This window comes from Stegodyphus dumicola, chromosome 8, assembly GCF_044657685.1.
Source record: "Stegodyphus dumicola isolate Sdum_Otavi_A_Nest chromosome 8, ASM4465768v1".
NCBI lineage: Eukaryota > Metazoa > Arthropoda > Arachnida > Araneae > Eresidae > Stegodyphus > Stegodyphus dumicola.
In genome coordinates this window covers 79,989,025-80,007,274 of record NC_140775.1, presented here as the reverse complement: position 1 = coordinate 80,007,274, position 18,250 = coordinate 79,989,025, and the positions used below count along the sequence as shown (strand labels likewise).

Sequence of the window (18,250 nt, the reverse complement as noted above, 5' to 3'; positions counted from 1 at the left end):
ACCTTAATATTTTTTTATGTTAGTAATTGAATAGTAAAGGAGTATGGTAACCTTTTATATTGACATAATGCTTGGCGATGATTACAGATTTAAGTTAAATGCATTAAAAAGTGTTGAAAAGGAAAAATTTCTTTCTATATGCTAAAAATAGATTTTGTTGATAATACTCATAAACCCAAAGATTACATTTAGAGCTATTTTAGTTAAGAATAACTTATTTATTATTCACATAAACCCAAAACCAGTGCCAGGGCTCATATGGCCATGCAAAGTTGCAGAATTTAGAACTCGCAGAAACTGCATCAGCCGGTAAGATATCTAGCGCTGGTCCTCGATGAGGCTTAAGTATCTGTGGGAATTTATTGATTTAGAACTCTGATAAGCCTCAAACATGTGCAAGAAATATACCTAAGTATAATAAATAATACAATTCAGGCTTAATTGTCTCAGTGCGCAGTAGAAGCAAGATAAAATTTAATGGAACAACTTGTCGTTAGTCGCCAAGCTCATGATGCATAGCCAAAAATGTATAGTGAAGGGTAGCTAAATTTGATGATGATAGCCACTAATTTTAATGGTTTTTGGATATCGCGAAACAAAGGGGAAATTTTCCATTTAACGGATTTTGTAAAGAAATTTGGAGAAGCAATAATAAATGAAGATAATATAGAAGAAGTTTTTCCTTCTGATGACAATGCTTCTCAATCATCAATCAATTAATGAATGGTGAAATCTGTAGTGAAGTGACAGAGAAGTTACTGAAAACGAGAAAATTTCGATTGACAAGTTATTTGGAATTCTCGAAACAGCAGTTACAGGACTTCAATAATGTAACTAAACAAGAGATTATGTCTGTCTAGAGAATTAAAGAGAAAGTATTAGTACAAAAAAGGTAAACAAATAAATATTAAGCTTTTTTTTTTTTTTTTTTTGTAAATTTTGATACCCTTTAGATCATAAATACTTCATTATTTAATAAATCACGATTTCATATTTTTAATTTTATAATTTCTACATGCCATCTTACTAGATTTAAACTGATGATCTAATATCCGGAAAAATCCCAAATCAGGAATCGCCAAAGTCCCAACGAGTCCGGATTTCGGACTTAGTACTTGATACAAGCTCAAATGACAGTGTGTCAATTGAATCTGAAGATACCACATTACTAAAAAAATGTTACAGTGAAGACATTGATAGAAGAGAAGGATGAGGCACTGTTACAGTTTCTGTTACTTTGTAAAAGTGAAAATTTAACGTTGCCATCTGACGTGCTACGATTTATAAGCACTGCAAAATTTGTATGGACATTGCCAAATATGAATTTCATGGTTGTATATATAAATTTTATTTATATTTCTTATACAACTAGTGATATTTGTTAAGTGTTTCAGTAGTTACTTTTATGTATGAAATTTTGCTTCTATAAATGAAGATGATATTTTTCTTATTCAGCATTATTTTTACTAGAAAAGTAGTTTAAGTATTCTGAAAGCAAAGAAATTAATGCTGTAATATTGAGTTCACATTCTAGTTTAATGTAATGCATATGAATACTGTGTAGTAGTTCATAATATGTAAACGTCATGTTAATGTTCTTTGTTTTATTCTAATTTCTATAGTGAGGTAGTGGAAGCTGTAAATAAGACTAAAGATTTATATCAGCGTTGGTGTGAACTTAAAGATCTGAATCTCATTAGCAAAGAAGAAATTGAATGGACCACTAATGAGCTGAGAAATAGTTTTCGAAGTATTGAATGGGATTTGGAGGATCTTGAAGAAACAGTTTGTATCCTTTATTGAGTAGATTATTTTTAGTATAAATGCCCTGGAATTTAAATAATTTGTTTTAGGTTATATTATTTGTTTTTTTAGAAGAATTTTTAAGTGCTTTAGAATTTAAATGGTGCATTAGTTTTGAATTATATCATTTATTTTGGAAAGATTGGATAGAGGTATTTCATTATAAATATTTTAAACATACTTATTTATATTGCCACACTGATGTATATTGATTTCATTACATTTTTGCAAATTCTGGGCAAGAGCAATCAGTCAGTAAAATTTAAAAAGTGAGAAACAAGAAACATATAAAGAAATATAATAAAACATACCTTTTTTAACACATTCATGCCAGCAATAGTATTCCTTTGCCCCACTTCTTGTGCTAAGAGTTCTGCCTCTAAGGCTAAATTCCTTTAAAACTTGTTTATTTTACTTTAATGATTAGTATGGTCAATTAATAATCCCTATATTGATTTCAAACTTATGTGAATATGCAGACATACAGTGAGAATAATAATAATGAAATAAAAATATAAATTTTGCATAAGGTTATATTTTGTCTAAACTATATTTTTCAAAGTATTCCACTTGTTAATATGCATGTTTTTACATGGATATCACATTTCTCATCAAATTGTTGGAATTACATGACACACTTCTGTGTTGACATAGTTTTGTTGTGAACTTTGTGTCCATGTATTGATGGCCTTCCATTTGCATAATTTCTAGTAACCAGTGTATTCCCATGCTTACTGGAATCCAGTAGCAGATGCACTATTTCTCCTCAGAACCGGGTTTGAGTCTTCCAGCAGCCTTAGTGTGCAAAACATGGGATTTAGAAACCACCATAGCCAAATTTCGAAGCACAGCTTTCATTTTCGGGCTTTCTACGATGATAAGCAATAGAAAAGCAGTCAATCAATTTCATTGATGCCATAATGTGTTTGTCATAATCTAGAAGATGATTTGATCTGAAAATGGATTCTCCTCTTTGATTACCTTCAGCCGAAGTTTTCATTCTACCAGAATGCTTAGTTGTAAGTACAAGGATACCTCATTTGTCTTTCTATTTAATCAAAACTATATCATGTTTTCTGTACATGATATTCCAACCTTTTCCAGCTGCATGTTTACAACTTTTTTTGGGAGATATTTTCTGTTATTCCAATGTTCTACATAACGTGGCTTTGTTTTGAAGAAGCTTATTTGTGTTCTTTGCTTAGAAGGTTGCTCACCAAAACCAAATATACTTTCCACATACATGTTGGTTTCTGATACAATGTTTTGCATAACTTCTTTAGTGATCTTGTTTCATTAAAAAAAAAAAAAGAAATTAAGGAGTTGCGTAAATTTAGCTTTGTGCACAGCCTCACCATTGCACTCATTAAACATTATATATTGTTATGAAATGCCCATGTGCAGTAAGATAGCTTCCTTGCAAAGCAGGTTTAGGGTTGCCAGAAAATGACAAGGGATGGCATGGGTGCCACATATAGCTAGAAATCGCCCATTTAGTGACAAAATTGGCGATAGCCATAGGTGGACGGAGAACTTTCTCGAACGGATTCTTACTGGTTTAGCCCAGAATATTCTCGAAAACAAGCCAAAAGCTATATAAACTTTGCTGGCATGCAGGTTTTATATAGCTTTTGGCTTGTGTTCAAGGACTACTAACGAGTTAGATAGTCCATGTGGTGTCCATCGAGTTGATAGTCAGTCCGCGAGTGCAAGTGGGTCATCAAGTGTACTGAAAGAGTCTCTTAGTATATTGCGGTTGGTGTATCTTCGAGAGAGTGTGTTGAACTCCGGGAACGACTGAACTGAGGAGTCAGGAGCTGTACTCCAGTGTTTCATGGAGTGCATCGCAAGTTGTAACGTGGAGAGTCTCGCGAGTACGTGGAGTTCTGAGAGCGACCAAGCAGAGTCGGGAGATGTGCTCCGGTGCTTTTCAGTGAAGCTGTCTCTACCATTATAGCCTGATAACCTGGAGGTAATGTTGCTGATTGTATCAGCTTGTTTATTGTAGTTCTTCGACGACTGTAAACATGATATTAGAGCTGTCTTGAATAATACTGGCCAATAAAGTGTGTTTTGATACTTCATCGAGTGCTGTTGTCAAATAGAACAACTGGTGTCAGAAGTGGAATTTGAGGGTGAATGCTAGTGACGAGAGTGATAGAAGAACAATTAAGACTGCCTTCGTAGCATTCCAAGAAAAGATGAAAGCTGAGATCAAAGCCTAGCGAAAAGAGATAAAAGCCGGATATGATAAGATAAAAGCTAGATATGAAGAGATTAGGGCTGAGATTAAAGAAATGAAAGCCGGACTGGAAGAGAAGGCCTGACAAGAAGAAATAAATGTCGGCCAAGAAAAGGTTCGAGAGTGACTCCAACAGATGAAAGTGGAGCTTTCAGAGGAAATTGGAGCCATAAAAGGAGATGTGGAAATCACAGAACTGGCATCTGAAGAATCAAAGTATGAAGAAATGAAAGAAGTAGCTAATGAAAGAAGAAGAAGCCTGAGAAAGATTAAGAAATATGGATGAAGCATCTAATGAGATTAAAAGAAAAGAAAACATGAAGAAATAAAAGATGGGAAAGAAGTGTTTGATTCTCAAGTACCTGAAATAGAAGTGGAAGAAAGTGAAAATCTGACTGTTAAGTTGATAGAAACTGGTATTGAAGTTACGAAGTCGCAGGCAGGAAGTGCTGAACCATCTGAAAGTACCTGTGATGCAGAGATGGGAGAAGCTAATGTACAGCTTAAACAGTGTGCTCCAGTATTGCAAGAAAATTTGCCCACCTCACAAACTGGGGGTGTGCCTCATAGTCAGGTTTTGAAGACAAGGACTTGATTCTAAACCTGAATACTTCTGTTTGTAAAGGATCGGATTCTCTTCATGACCCTGGTGCAAACATTGGAACTGGTTTTCAGGAAATAGAGGTAAATAAGCATGTAACATTTGCTAAAAATACCGACGTGAACTGTGTGCATGCTGCAAATGAACTACAGATTGGTGAACAAACTGTTTCAGATCTTTCCGTGGATGAAAAGTCGGAAAGGACTGAATCATCAGACTGTGATATGCAAAACAGAAATACATCTGAAACTGCAGTGGAAGAGTATTGGATCTGGGTATAACTTAATGAAAAGACTGAGACTGAAATTCATTCTGAACTTTTGTATAATTTAAATAATTTTGTATAATTTAAAATTGTTATGTGTTTAATTTGTGTATATAGTGTAAATATTTGTTTTTTTAGTTATGTTATTTGTTTGTATCGAATTTGGCTTCTGACCAAGAATTGTACTGCCCGGAACGTGCAGTCATTCGGAGGGGGCAGTGTTATGAAATGTCCAGGCGCAGTAAGATAGCTTCCCCGCAAAGCAGGGTTCAGGTTGCCAGAAAATAGCAAGGGATGGCAGGGCTGCCACATTTGGCGAGAAATCACCCATTTAGTGACAAAATTGGCGATATGCCATAGACGGATGGAGAACCTTTTGGAACGAATTCTTACTGGTTTAGCCCAGAATGTTCTTGAACACAAGCCAAAAGCTACATGAACCCTGCTGGCACACAGAGTTAGTCAGTGCGGAGTCAGCGAGTTCCAAGTGCACCGAAAGAGTCTCTTAGTGTATTGTTGTTAGTGCATTGTCGAGAGAGTGTGTTGAGCTCCAGGAACAACTGAACTGAGGAGTCGGGAGCTGCATTCTAGTGTTTCTTCGAGTGCATCGCAAGTTGTAACATGGAGAGTCTCGAGAGTTCGTGGAGTTCCTAGAACGACTGAGCAGAGTCGGGAACTGTAATCTGGTGCTTTGCAGTGAAGCTGTCTCTACCGTTATAGCCTGATAACCTGGGGGCTGTGTTGCTGATTGTGTCAGCGTTTTTTATGTAGGAGGGCATTTCGAAAAATAAAGATACAATTTCCATTCCTTAAAAAAAAACATTTATATAGAAAACGTTAGTTACATCTTATTAACTGGATTATTTATTATTTTTGGACATAATCACTCCCGTTATCCAAACATTTGTTAAGTCGGTGCACAAGCTTTTGTATCCCACAGTCATAGAAGGTTGCCGCCTGTTGGAACCCAGCGTGCACACAATTTCCTGTATCCTAACTTGACAGTCACAACTTCATAAAGAGTTGTCATTCACATTTCCGGTATGATCTGATGCAATTCTTTCAATTTGAGACGTCTATTCGCACTAATTGCTTCCTTTGTTCTCTGAAGAAGGATATCAGAGATCACAGATGGCCGACCTGTTCTTTGTTCGTCATGAACATCGGCCCTACCTTCAGAGAAATGACGACACCATTTCGTTACATTTTGTCGATTCATAATGTTCCCATAAACAGAAACAATTTCTTTGTGAATATCCACTGGTCGCTGACCTTTTGTATGAAGAAAACATATGACGGGGCACATTTCGCATTTTTCGGGATTCTGAATCGGCGCAGCCATTTTAAACACAACCTACTCCAACCAGAATCAACGTTGAAATGCCAAACGACCGCGAGGAGAAAGCTAACGGTTCAAGGGTTAACATCTGTGTTGCCAACTTGCTCACCAAAACTTTTCTTTTCCTCTGTCTTTACTTTTCGAAATGCCGTCGTAGTTCTTTGACAACTGTAAATGTGATATTTGAGCTGTCTTGAATAATACTGGCCAATAAAGTGTGTTTTGATACTTCATCGAATGCTGTTGTCATTATTCACTCCAAATCTGCGCGAACCCTGTAACAAATGTAAGAAAAGGAAGAGAAAAATGTAACAATATATTATATGATACATTATTGTTTTTGTCCCCATGTACACAGCAATCTGTTTTTGTTTAAAGAATATCAGACAATTGCACAAACTCTTCATCGCTTATAGATCATGCCTTTCTGCCGTATACACCAAATGATATGGAACTCAAAGATTCTGTTTTTACTGTTTAAAAATATGCAGTTTATTACAAATAGAATTAAAAACCAGGCGACATGTGACCAAAAAAGCACAATCCCAGTTATAAAAAAAATCATTACAAAATAATGAAAAAAGTAATATTACCAGTTTAAAATCATAATTTAACAATAAAATCACCAAATTTGGCATGCCTTGTATATTTCACTATGATGATGATCATATAATCGCTCCTTGTATTATCACAAAGTTGTCTTTTCATTTATTGCCAATTTTCGCCAAGGTATACCCGTAAATATACTTTTACCAAATTATGTATTTTTTGTTTGCCTCTACTGTAGAATTAGGTGGCCCTTTGACTTTTTAAGTGAAAATATATTGATGTGTACTTGGACAAAGTCAAGGTAGTGCGCAATGCTAAGTTTGTGCAATTCTGTGATTTTTTTTTAAAGTGAAAATAGGGGAATGTGTACATGGTACCGAGTTTGTGAAATTCTTTGACTTGTTATTTTGTCTTTGTGTAGTGGTGATTTTTGGCATTAAAATCGCTGCTACAGAAAGCCAAAATAACAAGTCAAAGAATTGCACAAACTTGCTATACATGTACCACCAAAAATCACCAATTTTCACCAAGGGGTAGCCGTAAATATACTTTACCACCTATGGCTTCAAGTTGTATGCTAAAATTAAAATACATCTGAAAAATAACTAAATATCAATACTAGCCATTGACATTTATTGATTTATTTTTAAGAGGTATTTTGATTGCAGTATACTCTTATACTTTTTAATACATCCTCCCCTCTTTTTCTTAAATAAGTTTTTTGTTTTTTCAAAATTTTCTAGATATTGCACATAGAGGCTTGAATTGTATGTCAGATATATTTAAAATTACTGATTATTATAATAAAGTCTGCGGTTGACTTACCTATTGCACTTTTTTAAAATATGCTATATTTGTTAAGAAGTAAAATTTTATAAATAAGGCAATGATTTAAAATCTTGAGACTTATTTCCTCAATATAATTTGCAATCAAGGCCGTTGCTAGGCTTTTGGCTGCCTGCATACTTTCCTAAGATTGCCATCCTCAAATTTAAAAAAAAAAGAAAGCACTCTGATTAATAAAATTTTTTATTTCATACTGATTATATTTGCATATGACAAACTGTATGTACAGATAACAAGTACTTATAATGAATTTAAAATATTTAGGCGAGGTATCGCCAGAGTCTGGCCGCCGCATACATTTACGTGCTGCACACCTGCTTAGAACGGTCCTGTTTGCAATAATAATAAAGTTTAGATTTTTTTACTCTTTTCAAGAATTTTTTTAAAAATCAAAGTAAGTGTTATGATGAGAAACTTTGTTTCACTTTAATAGATAAACATATAGAATGTTAAATTCTCTCCAGAAAATTAAGAATATAGCATTCATGGCCAGGAGAGATCCATAGGATACAAGTGTTTGTATCTTTAATATGTGTTGTCAGTTCATGAAACTAAATCATTATTGTTAAGTGAAATTGAAACTAGAGTCAAAGAATATGAATTTAAAAAATATTTTAATGTGAAATTATGTACACTGCTAAAAAAATGGGACAGTTCTATATCCCCCGCTTTACTGGGCCGATTGACAAAATTAAAATTGCGTTCATGTCTTGAAAGCGCGACTTAGGATATATATTAGATTTATATATAGCACTATTCTAACATGGGTATTTTGACACTAAATTGGACTTTGTCTGAAATAACATACCAATTTTTTTACATATTCCGATTCTACAACTCAAATTACGCCTATATATGAAATTTTCTAAAATTTGGAGCAAAATTTATGGAGAAATTCACAAATTTATGTTGGCACTTTTTTTTCAGTTGCACCAAGAATAGTTCACTTGGCGAACTTCTTAATACACAGTCCAGTCACATTAATGTGACCATCTGTCAAAAGCCAGAATAACCACCTTTCGCAGAGCGGACTGCTGCGAGACGTGCAGGAAGAGAGTCACATAGGTCCCTGAAGGTGTTCTCTGGGATGTTGAGCCAAGCCGACTCTAATGCCGTGGCCAGCTGCGCTAGATTACGCGGTTGAGGATCCATGGCACGAACAACTCGATCGAGATGGTCCCACAGATGCTCGATTGGGTTTAAGTCAGGTGAGTTTGCTGGCCAGGGGAGGACGGTAAACTCATCCTGGTGCTCTTCGAACCACGCACGTACACTGGCAGCTGTATGGCACCTCGCATTGTCCTGCTGGAAGATGCCATCATCCTGACGAAAAACAATGCGCATGTAGGGGTGAACATGGTCCGCAAGGACAGATGCATACTTGTATTGATCCATTGTGCCTTCCACAATGATCAGTGAACCTAGAGAATGCCAGGAAAACATTCCCCAGACCATAATGCTCCCGCCTCCAGCTTGGACCGTTCCGGCAATGGTTGCAGGGTGGTTCCTTTCAGAGGTTTCACGCCTTATACGCCAACGTCCATCTTCCGATTGAGCATAAAACGCGATTCATCCGAAAACGCAACCTGTCGCCACTCAGTGGACGTCCAGCTGCTGTACTGGCGTGCAAATTCTAGCCTTCGCCGTCGATGAACAGCAGTCAGCATAGGTGCACGAACCAGGCGTCTGCTTCGGAGGCCCAGACGCAGCAATGTTTGCTGAATAGTACTTTGGGAGACACTTTTGGTAGCCCCTTGGTTCATTTTGGTGGTCAGTTGCTCAACGGTAGCCCGTCTATCTGCCCGAACGCATCTCCGCAACCGTCGTTCGCCTCTGTCATCTATGGCCCGTGGTGCACCACATTTGCCACGTCGCTGATTTTGGACAGTCCCATTTTGCCATGCACGGTACACTTTTACCACGGCGGCACGCGAACAGTTCACAAACTCAGCCGTTTCGGAAATGCTTCCACCCTTGGCCCGAAAGCCAATGATCATGCCCTTTTGGAAGTCGGATAAATCGCTTCGTTTCTGCATTACGCCAACGATTGAAATGTTTTCCGAAGCCCTCACACACCCTTTATATACGCTCAACTGCACTGTGCTGCCACCTGCCTTCTGTGATTGGTTATTTAACTCTGATATGGAAAGTACGTGGTGGTCACATTAATGTGACTGGACTGTGTATATGGCAACCTAGTTTCCTTTCCCGTAAGAGGAAATAAAGTCACCATCGTTCCTTTTTTTTCAAAAAATATTCTTTATATTATATTTTTAATTATAACTTATAAGTTTAAGAAATTTTTTTCTTTTTCGAGTTTCATTTTAATTGTTTAAGTTGCATGTTTTTTTTTTTTTTTTTTTTTTTGAATAACTGTTTTAAAAACTTCTGTTTACCTATTCGTACTGCCTAAATAAAGGTGCAGCATTTATTTTTTTTCAGATAGTTTTCTTTATATATATTTTTGTCATAATTATTATTTTAGGTAGTTTTTAAATTTTTATACTTTTATTTTAATTGTTTGTGCTGCATTGTCTCTTCAGATAATTGTTTCAAATTTTCTATTTGTTCATTCGAACTGAGCATTTTAAATATATTTATTAATATAAATTTTCCAGAATTTGATTTTATTTATTTGAATTGCGTTTCTTTCGGAAGAATACTTTGTAACCCAGACTACGATGCATTTGAAAACTGCATATATTAAGAGAGAAAATACAGTAAAGCACAGTTAACATGCCTTTCAATGTTCCGTTCAGAAAAGACATATATAAATAAGAGAGATGTATAGCCGACATTTTAACTTAGGATGACTTGCATACAATAGTAACGCTGAACACTGGTTTGAAGTTCGAATCCCGCGAACGGACTGGCTGCATGGGCCTTTTCGTGGTTTTCCCCATGTATAACATGTATACGAGCCAGTTTCCCTTAGAAAGTCTTCCACGAAGGCATACCTCCCTTAAGGCAGATAGCCCTAGTGTGCTTTGCCATAATTAAATAATCCAATCCTTAATTAAATATAATTGATTTGTAACTTCTACTAGAGCTGATGGTAAAAATTGAAGTGTAAATAAATAATATCGTGTGCAATCTCAATTAATATAAAATTTAAAATATTTGCATAGAAAAATATTTTCATTCAAACAGAAAGTTTTTTGAAATATTTGCAATTACTTTATAAGAAGGATTTATTAATAACCATAATAATTACTTATTATATTACTCATGATTAGAATTCAGTTCATGACAATTACATTCTAAATTAGAATTTTAAGGATATAATAAAATACGCTATGCACAAAAATGCATTTTAGGTAAAAAAATGAGTTAATTTTTTATGTTTTACAACTTCTTAAATTCATTTAATAAACATTGTATCCTCATTGTTAATTGAATCCAGAATGTTGGGTGTCGTTTATATAATTATTCTTACTTGTTCTCAGAATCTGCTGACTTATCCAGCCATTAAGTAGCTGCAGATCGTTTCTACATAACCATTGAACTTCCATTAATTCAGTCTCTAGAGGGTTGTATGTTTATATCATAATTTGACTTTTATAAAAATGATTATTCTAAATCTTATGTTTCTATAAAAATATTCTGTGCTTTAAAAATATGGATGATAGTATCAGCCGCTCTTTCAGCCACTTCAAAAGCAACAGTTTATTTAGAAATAAATTATGCAGTTAATGTCATAAAATTCAAATAAACATCAAATGAAAATTCTCAGTTTTAGACAATTTGATTTAAACGAAGTAAAGTAGCAGACGATAAAACGCCGAAGGTAAAAATTTACTCTTATTTTTTTTTTAAAAAAAAAAAGAGAGAGAGAGAAATTTTAAAAAATAGTTAAAAATTTGAATAATATCATCTATAATTTAAAAAAAAAAAGCTTTTCATATAGTATTAATAAATATTTATTACGCATCATTGAGGGAAAAAATGTCATATAATTCATTCTCCGTAAAATTTTACTTGAAATTTAAGGTTAAAAATAGCTGTGGCAATTCATTGTAACAAAAATCCATAGACCACATTTGGCATTATTATCACTTAAAAAAAAGATGCCAAATTTCAAAACGCGAAAATATGTAAATTCGTGTATATCTTAGAAAATTTTGGAAAAAAAGTCTAATTTTTTTGCAGATATGCTTAAAAATACACCTACTTTAAGATGATGGTAAAAATTTTATAGGTTATAATTCAAAATTTTTTTCGAAAAATGTATAAAAATTTAAAAAATAAAACACAAAAAATGGGTAAATTTTATTTGGAATGAACCTAAATTTCGAAATGTGAGAGAAAATATCAAAAAGTTTAATAAAAAAAGAGAGATATTAATAAATATATATAAAATTCAATTAACATTGACGAGCTAAAATTTTGAGAGCTAATATTTTAAAAACTACTTGTACAATTTTTACAAAACTTGGTATTCTGGCATAATTTGAGTCGTAGAATCGAAATATGGAAAAAAAGTGGTATGTTATTTCAGAAAAAGTCTGATTTTGTGTCAAAATACGTTTGTTAGAATAGTGCTATATATAAATCTAATATATATCCTAAGTTGCGCTTTTGAGACATGAAAAACGCAGTTTGAATTTTGTCAATCAGCCCATTAGAATGGGATATATAGCACTGTCCCATTATTTATTTATTTATTTATTTATTTGAGCAGTGTACATGCAAGACTATTAAAAATGTTTTATTTAAATAAAAATTAAAAAAAAATATTGATAGAGTACTTGCAGTCTGTATGTTACTGCAATCATCATCATGAAAATTAAATTTTATTTTAGATATATATGATGGTGGACACAATTTAAAATTTGATATTCAGCTTTTTATAGCTTAGTAGAATCACATTGTATTTATGACATTCGTAATATAAAATATGTTGCAAAATTTAGTTCAGAAGTCCATTTAAAACGACATTTTAAACTATCCTATCAACTTCTGTTGTATTGAGCAACACACTTATAATATTGAAGATGAAAATTATATAATTATAAATTTATAAATTGCATAATAATAAATTTTTACCATTTTGAAACTGTTGTATATATCCATTAAAATTTCCAATAAATAGTGATCAGTTTGAATTTATGTTTATGTGGTGTTTGTAATTAATGCAACTTGTATTTACATCTTTCAAATCTCATGGAGACTTACTTAAACAAATAGATATAGTTATGCTGAAAAATAAAGCACCTTTGTAAATGTATTGATTTTGTGCCTTGTAGTGAATTTTCCTTAATGAAAACTCAGGTATTGTTGAGAAAAACCCTAAAAAATTTAAAATAGATTGTTCCGAAATCACTACAAGGAAAGCTTTTATTGATAAAACAAAGGAAGAAGTTCAGGTAATAATTTTTAATAATAGAAAGTGCTTGGAGACATCAGACCCATATAATGTGTATGTATTAAATAATTGAATGTGAAACATTTTTTAAAATTTTCATTTCTTTATTTTTTCATATTTAAATATACTTTATCTTCTTAGCTTTTGAAAATTTGTTAGTTACCTAAGCTTAATAAATCGGGATTCTTTAAGCCTGAAAGCACTTTCTTTTTATTTTTTGTACATATATATCATGGAATGCTAAATAATTATGTAATATTTTGTTTTTAAATATTTTTAACTACATAAAATAAGTCGGTATGAATTATTTTAGTTCAATGCATCATTTGTATTTAGTGTTTTTTTTTTTTTTTTTTTTTTCTGTGCTATGCTATAGGTGGTTGGTCTTTACTACCTTAAATTCTTTATTTCTTAAGCGCATGACATTTTATGGACTGCATTTTTCTTTCTATTAATATTATTCTTTCTGTTTCTTTTGTAGGGGTAGTTTTTTGCTAAGCATATTTACTTTACCATCCTTTTTTCATTCTTCTCTGATTTCTAAAACTTGGGAAGACTTATCTATTGCTGATTGTAAATTTACTGTGGAGCTGAAGATTCAAGATTATTACTGCTGAGAAGCTATTGTTTTTGAGGTATAAATGAAACAAATGGTGTATTTTATACGCTAACAAAGAAGCAAAAATGACATCAATTTGTGCCTCAAAATCCATGTGATATATTTCATACTAGCTCATGCATACATATTCGTTATTTATTTCATACTCATATTTACTGCATACTTCATGCAGCTTACTTCATAAGCTTTTGTGGGCTACATAAAGCATCATGTTCACAAAATATTCAACTTGACATTCTGCCTGTGTTTTCAGATTAGTTTCTAATAAATTTTGTAGCTAAGCATCATTTACTGTTTTACAAAGGTGTATTCCATTATTAATGTTTTTATAGTTTTACTTTTGATCTAGAATATATATATATATATATGTTACAAAATACACCAAAATTTGCATTATTAATTTCTAATTATGTTTTATATTAAATTCAATTTATTAGATATTAATAGCTGAATTAAAATTAAAATCATTGTCACATAAATTAATAAAAGAATCTTGCTTTTGAGTATTTACTGTTCTTTATTTCCTCTTTTATTTTCTTCTACACAAAGCAAATTCATTTAATAAGAACTTTTTTTAAGTCATCTATATAAATCTCATTGCATTACAGAGTTAATTTTTATACTATTTCTCTTTTATATACTATACTTTAAAATGGATCAAAAAAGATTATCTTGAACAGGCAGAGTTTTGAACCTGTCATATGTCTATAACCAGAGATGAATAAGCACATGGTAAATTTAATATCTGAATCTAGATTGACACAGAAGAAAACTTATAAGCTTTCATTTGTAGCTTTCATCAGTTCATAACATCGGGCTTATCAGAAAGTTTTGCGGGATAATGTTATTTCAAGCTTCATCATAATAGCAGGTGTTCATTTGAACATAAATGGTTGTGTCTCTCTTTATCACTGCATTTATAAAGATCTGCTGTTTTAAATTAACTGAAATAATAAGGTCTTGTATAAATTATTAAAGAGATGTGGCTGTGTAAACACAGCTACCATAAAGTTCATTTACTTTATAACCCTGTATTTTGCTCAAATTCTAACAAGGAAGAAATACTACAGGAGCATGTTAAAATTTAGTAGTAGTTTTTGGTAGATGGCAGCTTTGGGTAGAACTTGCAGAAGCTAGTAAGAAAAATTCAAAGGAGGTAATTTCAACCTTAATAGTAAGCCATGCTTCTGGGAAGCCATCTTTGATCAATAACGATATTGTTAAGACCATGATAGAGCAAGCTCCTTTTTTGACAACATTGGAGATAGCAGAAAAACTTAATTTAGCGCAACAAGCCATTTTGGGTCATATTTGGAAACTAGGATTGGTCTGTGATTATTCCAGATGGATTCCTTATGAATTAAGTAAGAAAATGTTGCATGATCGAGTTGTTATATGCACATCTGTGTTTCCTTAGAACAAAAATGAACCCTTTTTAAACCGAATGATAACTCGGGAAGAAAAGTAGATTGATCATGAAAACATTGTTAGGAAAAGAGCATACTGTGAGCTCAGACAACTTGTTCTCTCCACTTCTAAACTGAATTTGAATCTGAATACGAGAATGCTTATAGGTGGGGGGGGATGTCCCAGGACCAATGAATTATAAGATCCTGAAATCTAAAAAAAGTTCATTTCAGAGAGATACTGTCAGCAAATTGACAATTTATTTAAAACAGTTTAAAAAAAAAAGAGGCTGGCAGTGTTCAATAGGAAGCATATCATACTGCATCATCATAATGTCAGAGCACTTGCTGCCTCGGTGACTCGTCATAAAACCATAGAGCTATATTAGGAAATTCTGCCGCTGGAAAATCATACTTTTCAGTTCTAGCACCCTCTGATTATCACTTGTTTCTCTCCTTGCAAAATTTTTTGAGGGGGGGGATCAAAACTGAAACAGATGTCAACCACTACCTGAGTTCTTTACCTCTAAGGCCAAGATATTTTTCAAAAATGGTATCTATAAATTATTATCACATGGGCAAGAGGTCATAAGTAACAATGGAAATTATATTGTACAACAAATATTATTACAAGTATGAAAAATGTATTATTTTCTTTCACTTCCCAAATGAACAGAATTTTCATTTCGAACCTTATATATTCAAAATATAGGCATTCATACTCTGAATTGAGGTATTAGCCAGTATGTGTATTAAAAAATGGGAGGAATTTGTGTAGTTTGAACAAAAAGGCCACTGAGATAATCTTACTTCATACTAAATGGAAAAACTTGAAATACCTGTAATATAGAATTTTTCTATATTATAGGGACTGACAGACTGTTAAATATTAACAAGCAAGTTAAATTTTCTTTATTTGTATGGCCTAATGTGTATAAGTGTGCACAGAGTAAAATATGTTAATTACATCCTTGTACTGAGTAACAATGACTTTCATACTTGCAAGTTATGAAGTGAATAGTACAATGCTGGCCATTAAAAGCACGTGCCAGAAGGGATGAGATTTCTGAAAGCCCGTATTTATTAATGAAACTTGATTTTTTACCAGGATGAAATATAAAAATTAAAACAAATAATCCACATGTCTAACAAAGGCAACTATGTGCATTATAAAATAATTATTATCTCATGTGACGTCATAGTTAGTAGCAACATTTGGAGATGTTAATTTTATAATTTTCATGAATTTTCTCAGTTACAGAATAAAAGTGTTTCTCATTTGAAAGAGCAAAATCATAACCTTGGAGTTAAAATTTGTTTATATGTAAAATTTTTAAAACATGTGTATTTAATTATATCAATCATTAAGATTAAAAATGTCAATGAATTCTTTTGGAACATTTCAGTCATTCTAAAGCATATATAAACTAAACTCAATGGCACAGCAGCCCTAGTGGGCCATGGCCTGCAGTGCCCCGAAATGTGCTTTCTTGACCTTGGGCCCCAGAGTTCATCAGCATATGCGCTGGGCAAGTGATCAGCCTGTCACAGGCCTCCGTGTCACAGGTCTCAGTGTATTAAGTGTAGCATTGAGTTGTAAATGTGCCTTAAGTACAGTGCAATGATCAATGCAATGCATATTATGAAATGTATATTGTAGCAAGTATGTGTAGCAGTGTGTTAACATGCGATGTAGCCAGGAAAATGTTTAATTTCGCATGCAGAAAAATCTATATTTTGCCCTTGTATGGCCATGTACTTTGCCCTTGTATTGTTTTCGGAGTGTAGCTTCAGATAGTTGCGGGTTCCGGACGATACCCGACTTGTCTATGTAAGCCGTCCGGGTGTCCGGACCTGCTCTCACCTGTCACCTGTCACAGGCCTCCCGGTGTTTAGTCCCCAAGCAAACTTGGTACTCATTTTATCGACCCATTCGAGGGATGAAAGGCTGAGTCAACTTTGCCTAGCCCGGGGATTGAACCCCAGACCTGTGGTGCAGCTGTGCAACGAGCTAGCCACTTTGCCATAGGGTGGTCAAAAGCATAATACTGATATGAAAATAAATAAATAAATAAATAAATAAAAAGGAGAATAGCACCACTATGAGCATTTAAATCAGGTTTGCTTTAAATATGTGTTGTAAAATTTGTGAGCATTATTTATCTTTGAGATTTAACATAGTGAGTTGATATTACTCATGAATGCTTTTAGGAAGAAGAAGAAGCTATTATCAGCATCTCGGTAAGTTTGAACAAGGTTGTGTAATAGGGCTACGAGAAGATGAATTTTCTTTCCGTGATAGACTAGAGAGGAATGTTATTACTGAAGATGATTGTTGGCAGCAGTGTTAAAGGGAAGGTATTGTCTCAAGAATACCGGGTTCTGGGTGGCCATGTGGCACTACTTGGAGGGAAGACAGCCATATTTAACGTATGGCTTGGTGCATCACATTGCATCTGCAGCAGAAATTCAAGCTCTAGTTGACAACACAGGGACATAACACAGTGATAGTGGAAAAAACTAGACCTTTTTTAAGCAAGATCCTTTGTATAATCATTAATACCCACAGTTTGCTAAAAACCGGCAGATTCATTATGACCTTAGACTAAAATGCTGGATGTCTTTATCCTGAAGACTGCAGATAACTTCTGACAATGGAAAAGTCACACCATGAGCTAATATTTAATCTGAGTAATTATGACCATATTGAAAATTACAAATTCAGAAGATCAAGAACAATTTCTCATGAAGCATGGTAAGTGCCAACACTTTGCATTTTAATCAGTTTTATACAACATTGTTCCCTAAGGGAGAAAAAATGATGATGAGCAAATAAAGATGTCCTCATTAGTGCAAGAGCTTGAGAATTTTTCATTACTGATGGTCATTTCTACTTGTAAAGCATAAGATCTCCAAAGTGTAAATGTGGTATATATCACAGAACAAAGGGCTTTGCTGCTTAATAATAAATATAAAACACTCTCTTATCTCTTCCCCCCCCCAAAAAAAAACATTTCTATGGCTAATCTCTAAAAGTATTTATCCTAAACTGAATCTCTCTCTGTATTTTATTAATTTTTTTCTACATATTTGTGAAATAATTTGGTCATTGCTGGCGTGTAGATGCATAAAGACGTAGCTGTAGTAATGGCCAGTTTTGATATTTTTTTATTCTTGTTGACAAATATTTTTAAGCCAACATCAATAAATTGACA

The 18,250-nt window shown here is 33.4% G+C and overlaps 1 protein-coding gene across 2 annotated transcripts in view; it reads left to right on the top strand.

Moving 5' to 3' along the window:
- Positions 1-18,250, top strand: part of Syx6 (Syntaxin 6) — a 62,571-nt gene that overhangs the window by 19,762 nt on the left and 24,559 nt on the right. Inside the window, exons 2-3 of one of the 2 annotated variants that reach the window (XM_035377487.2) lie at positions 1,623-1,789; positions 12,917-13,011. In XM_035377487.2, the coding sequence (XP_035233378.1) occupies positions 1,623-1,789; positions 12,917-13,011 (262 nt within the window). The remainder of the gene's footprint in view (positions 1-1,622; positions 1,790-12,916; positions 13,012-18,250) is intronic. The other variant, XM_035377488.2, reaches the window with a different exon arrangement.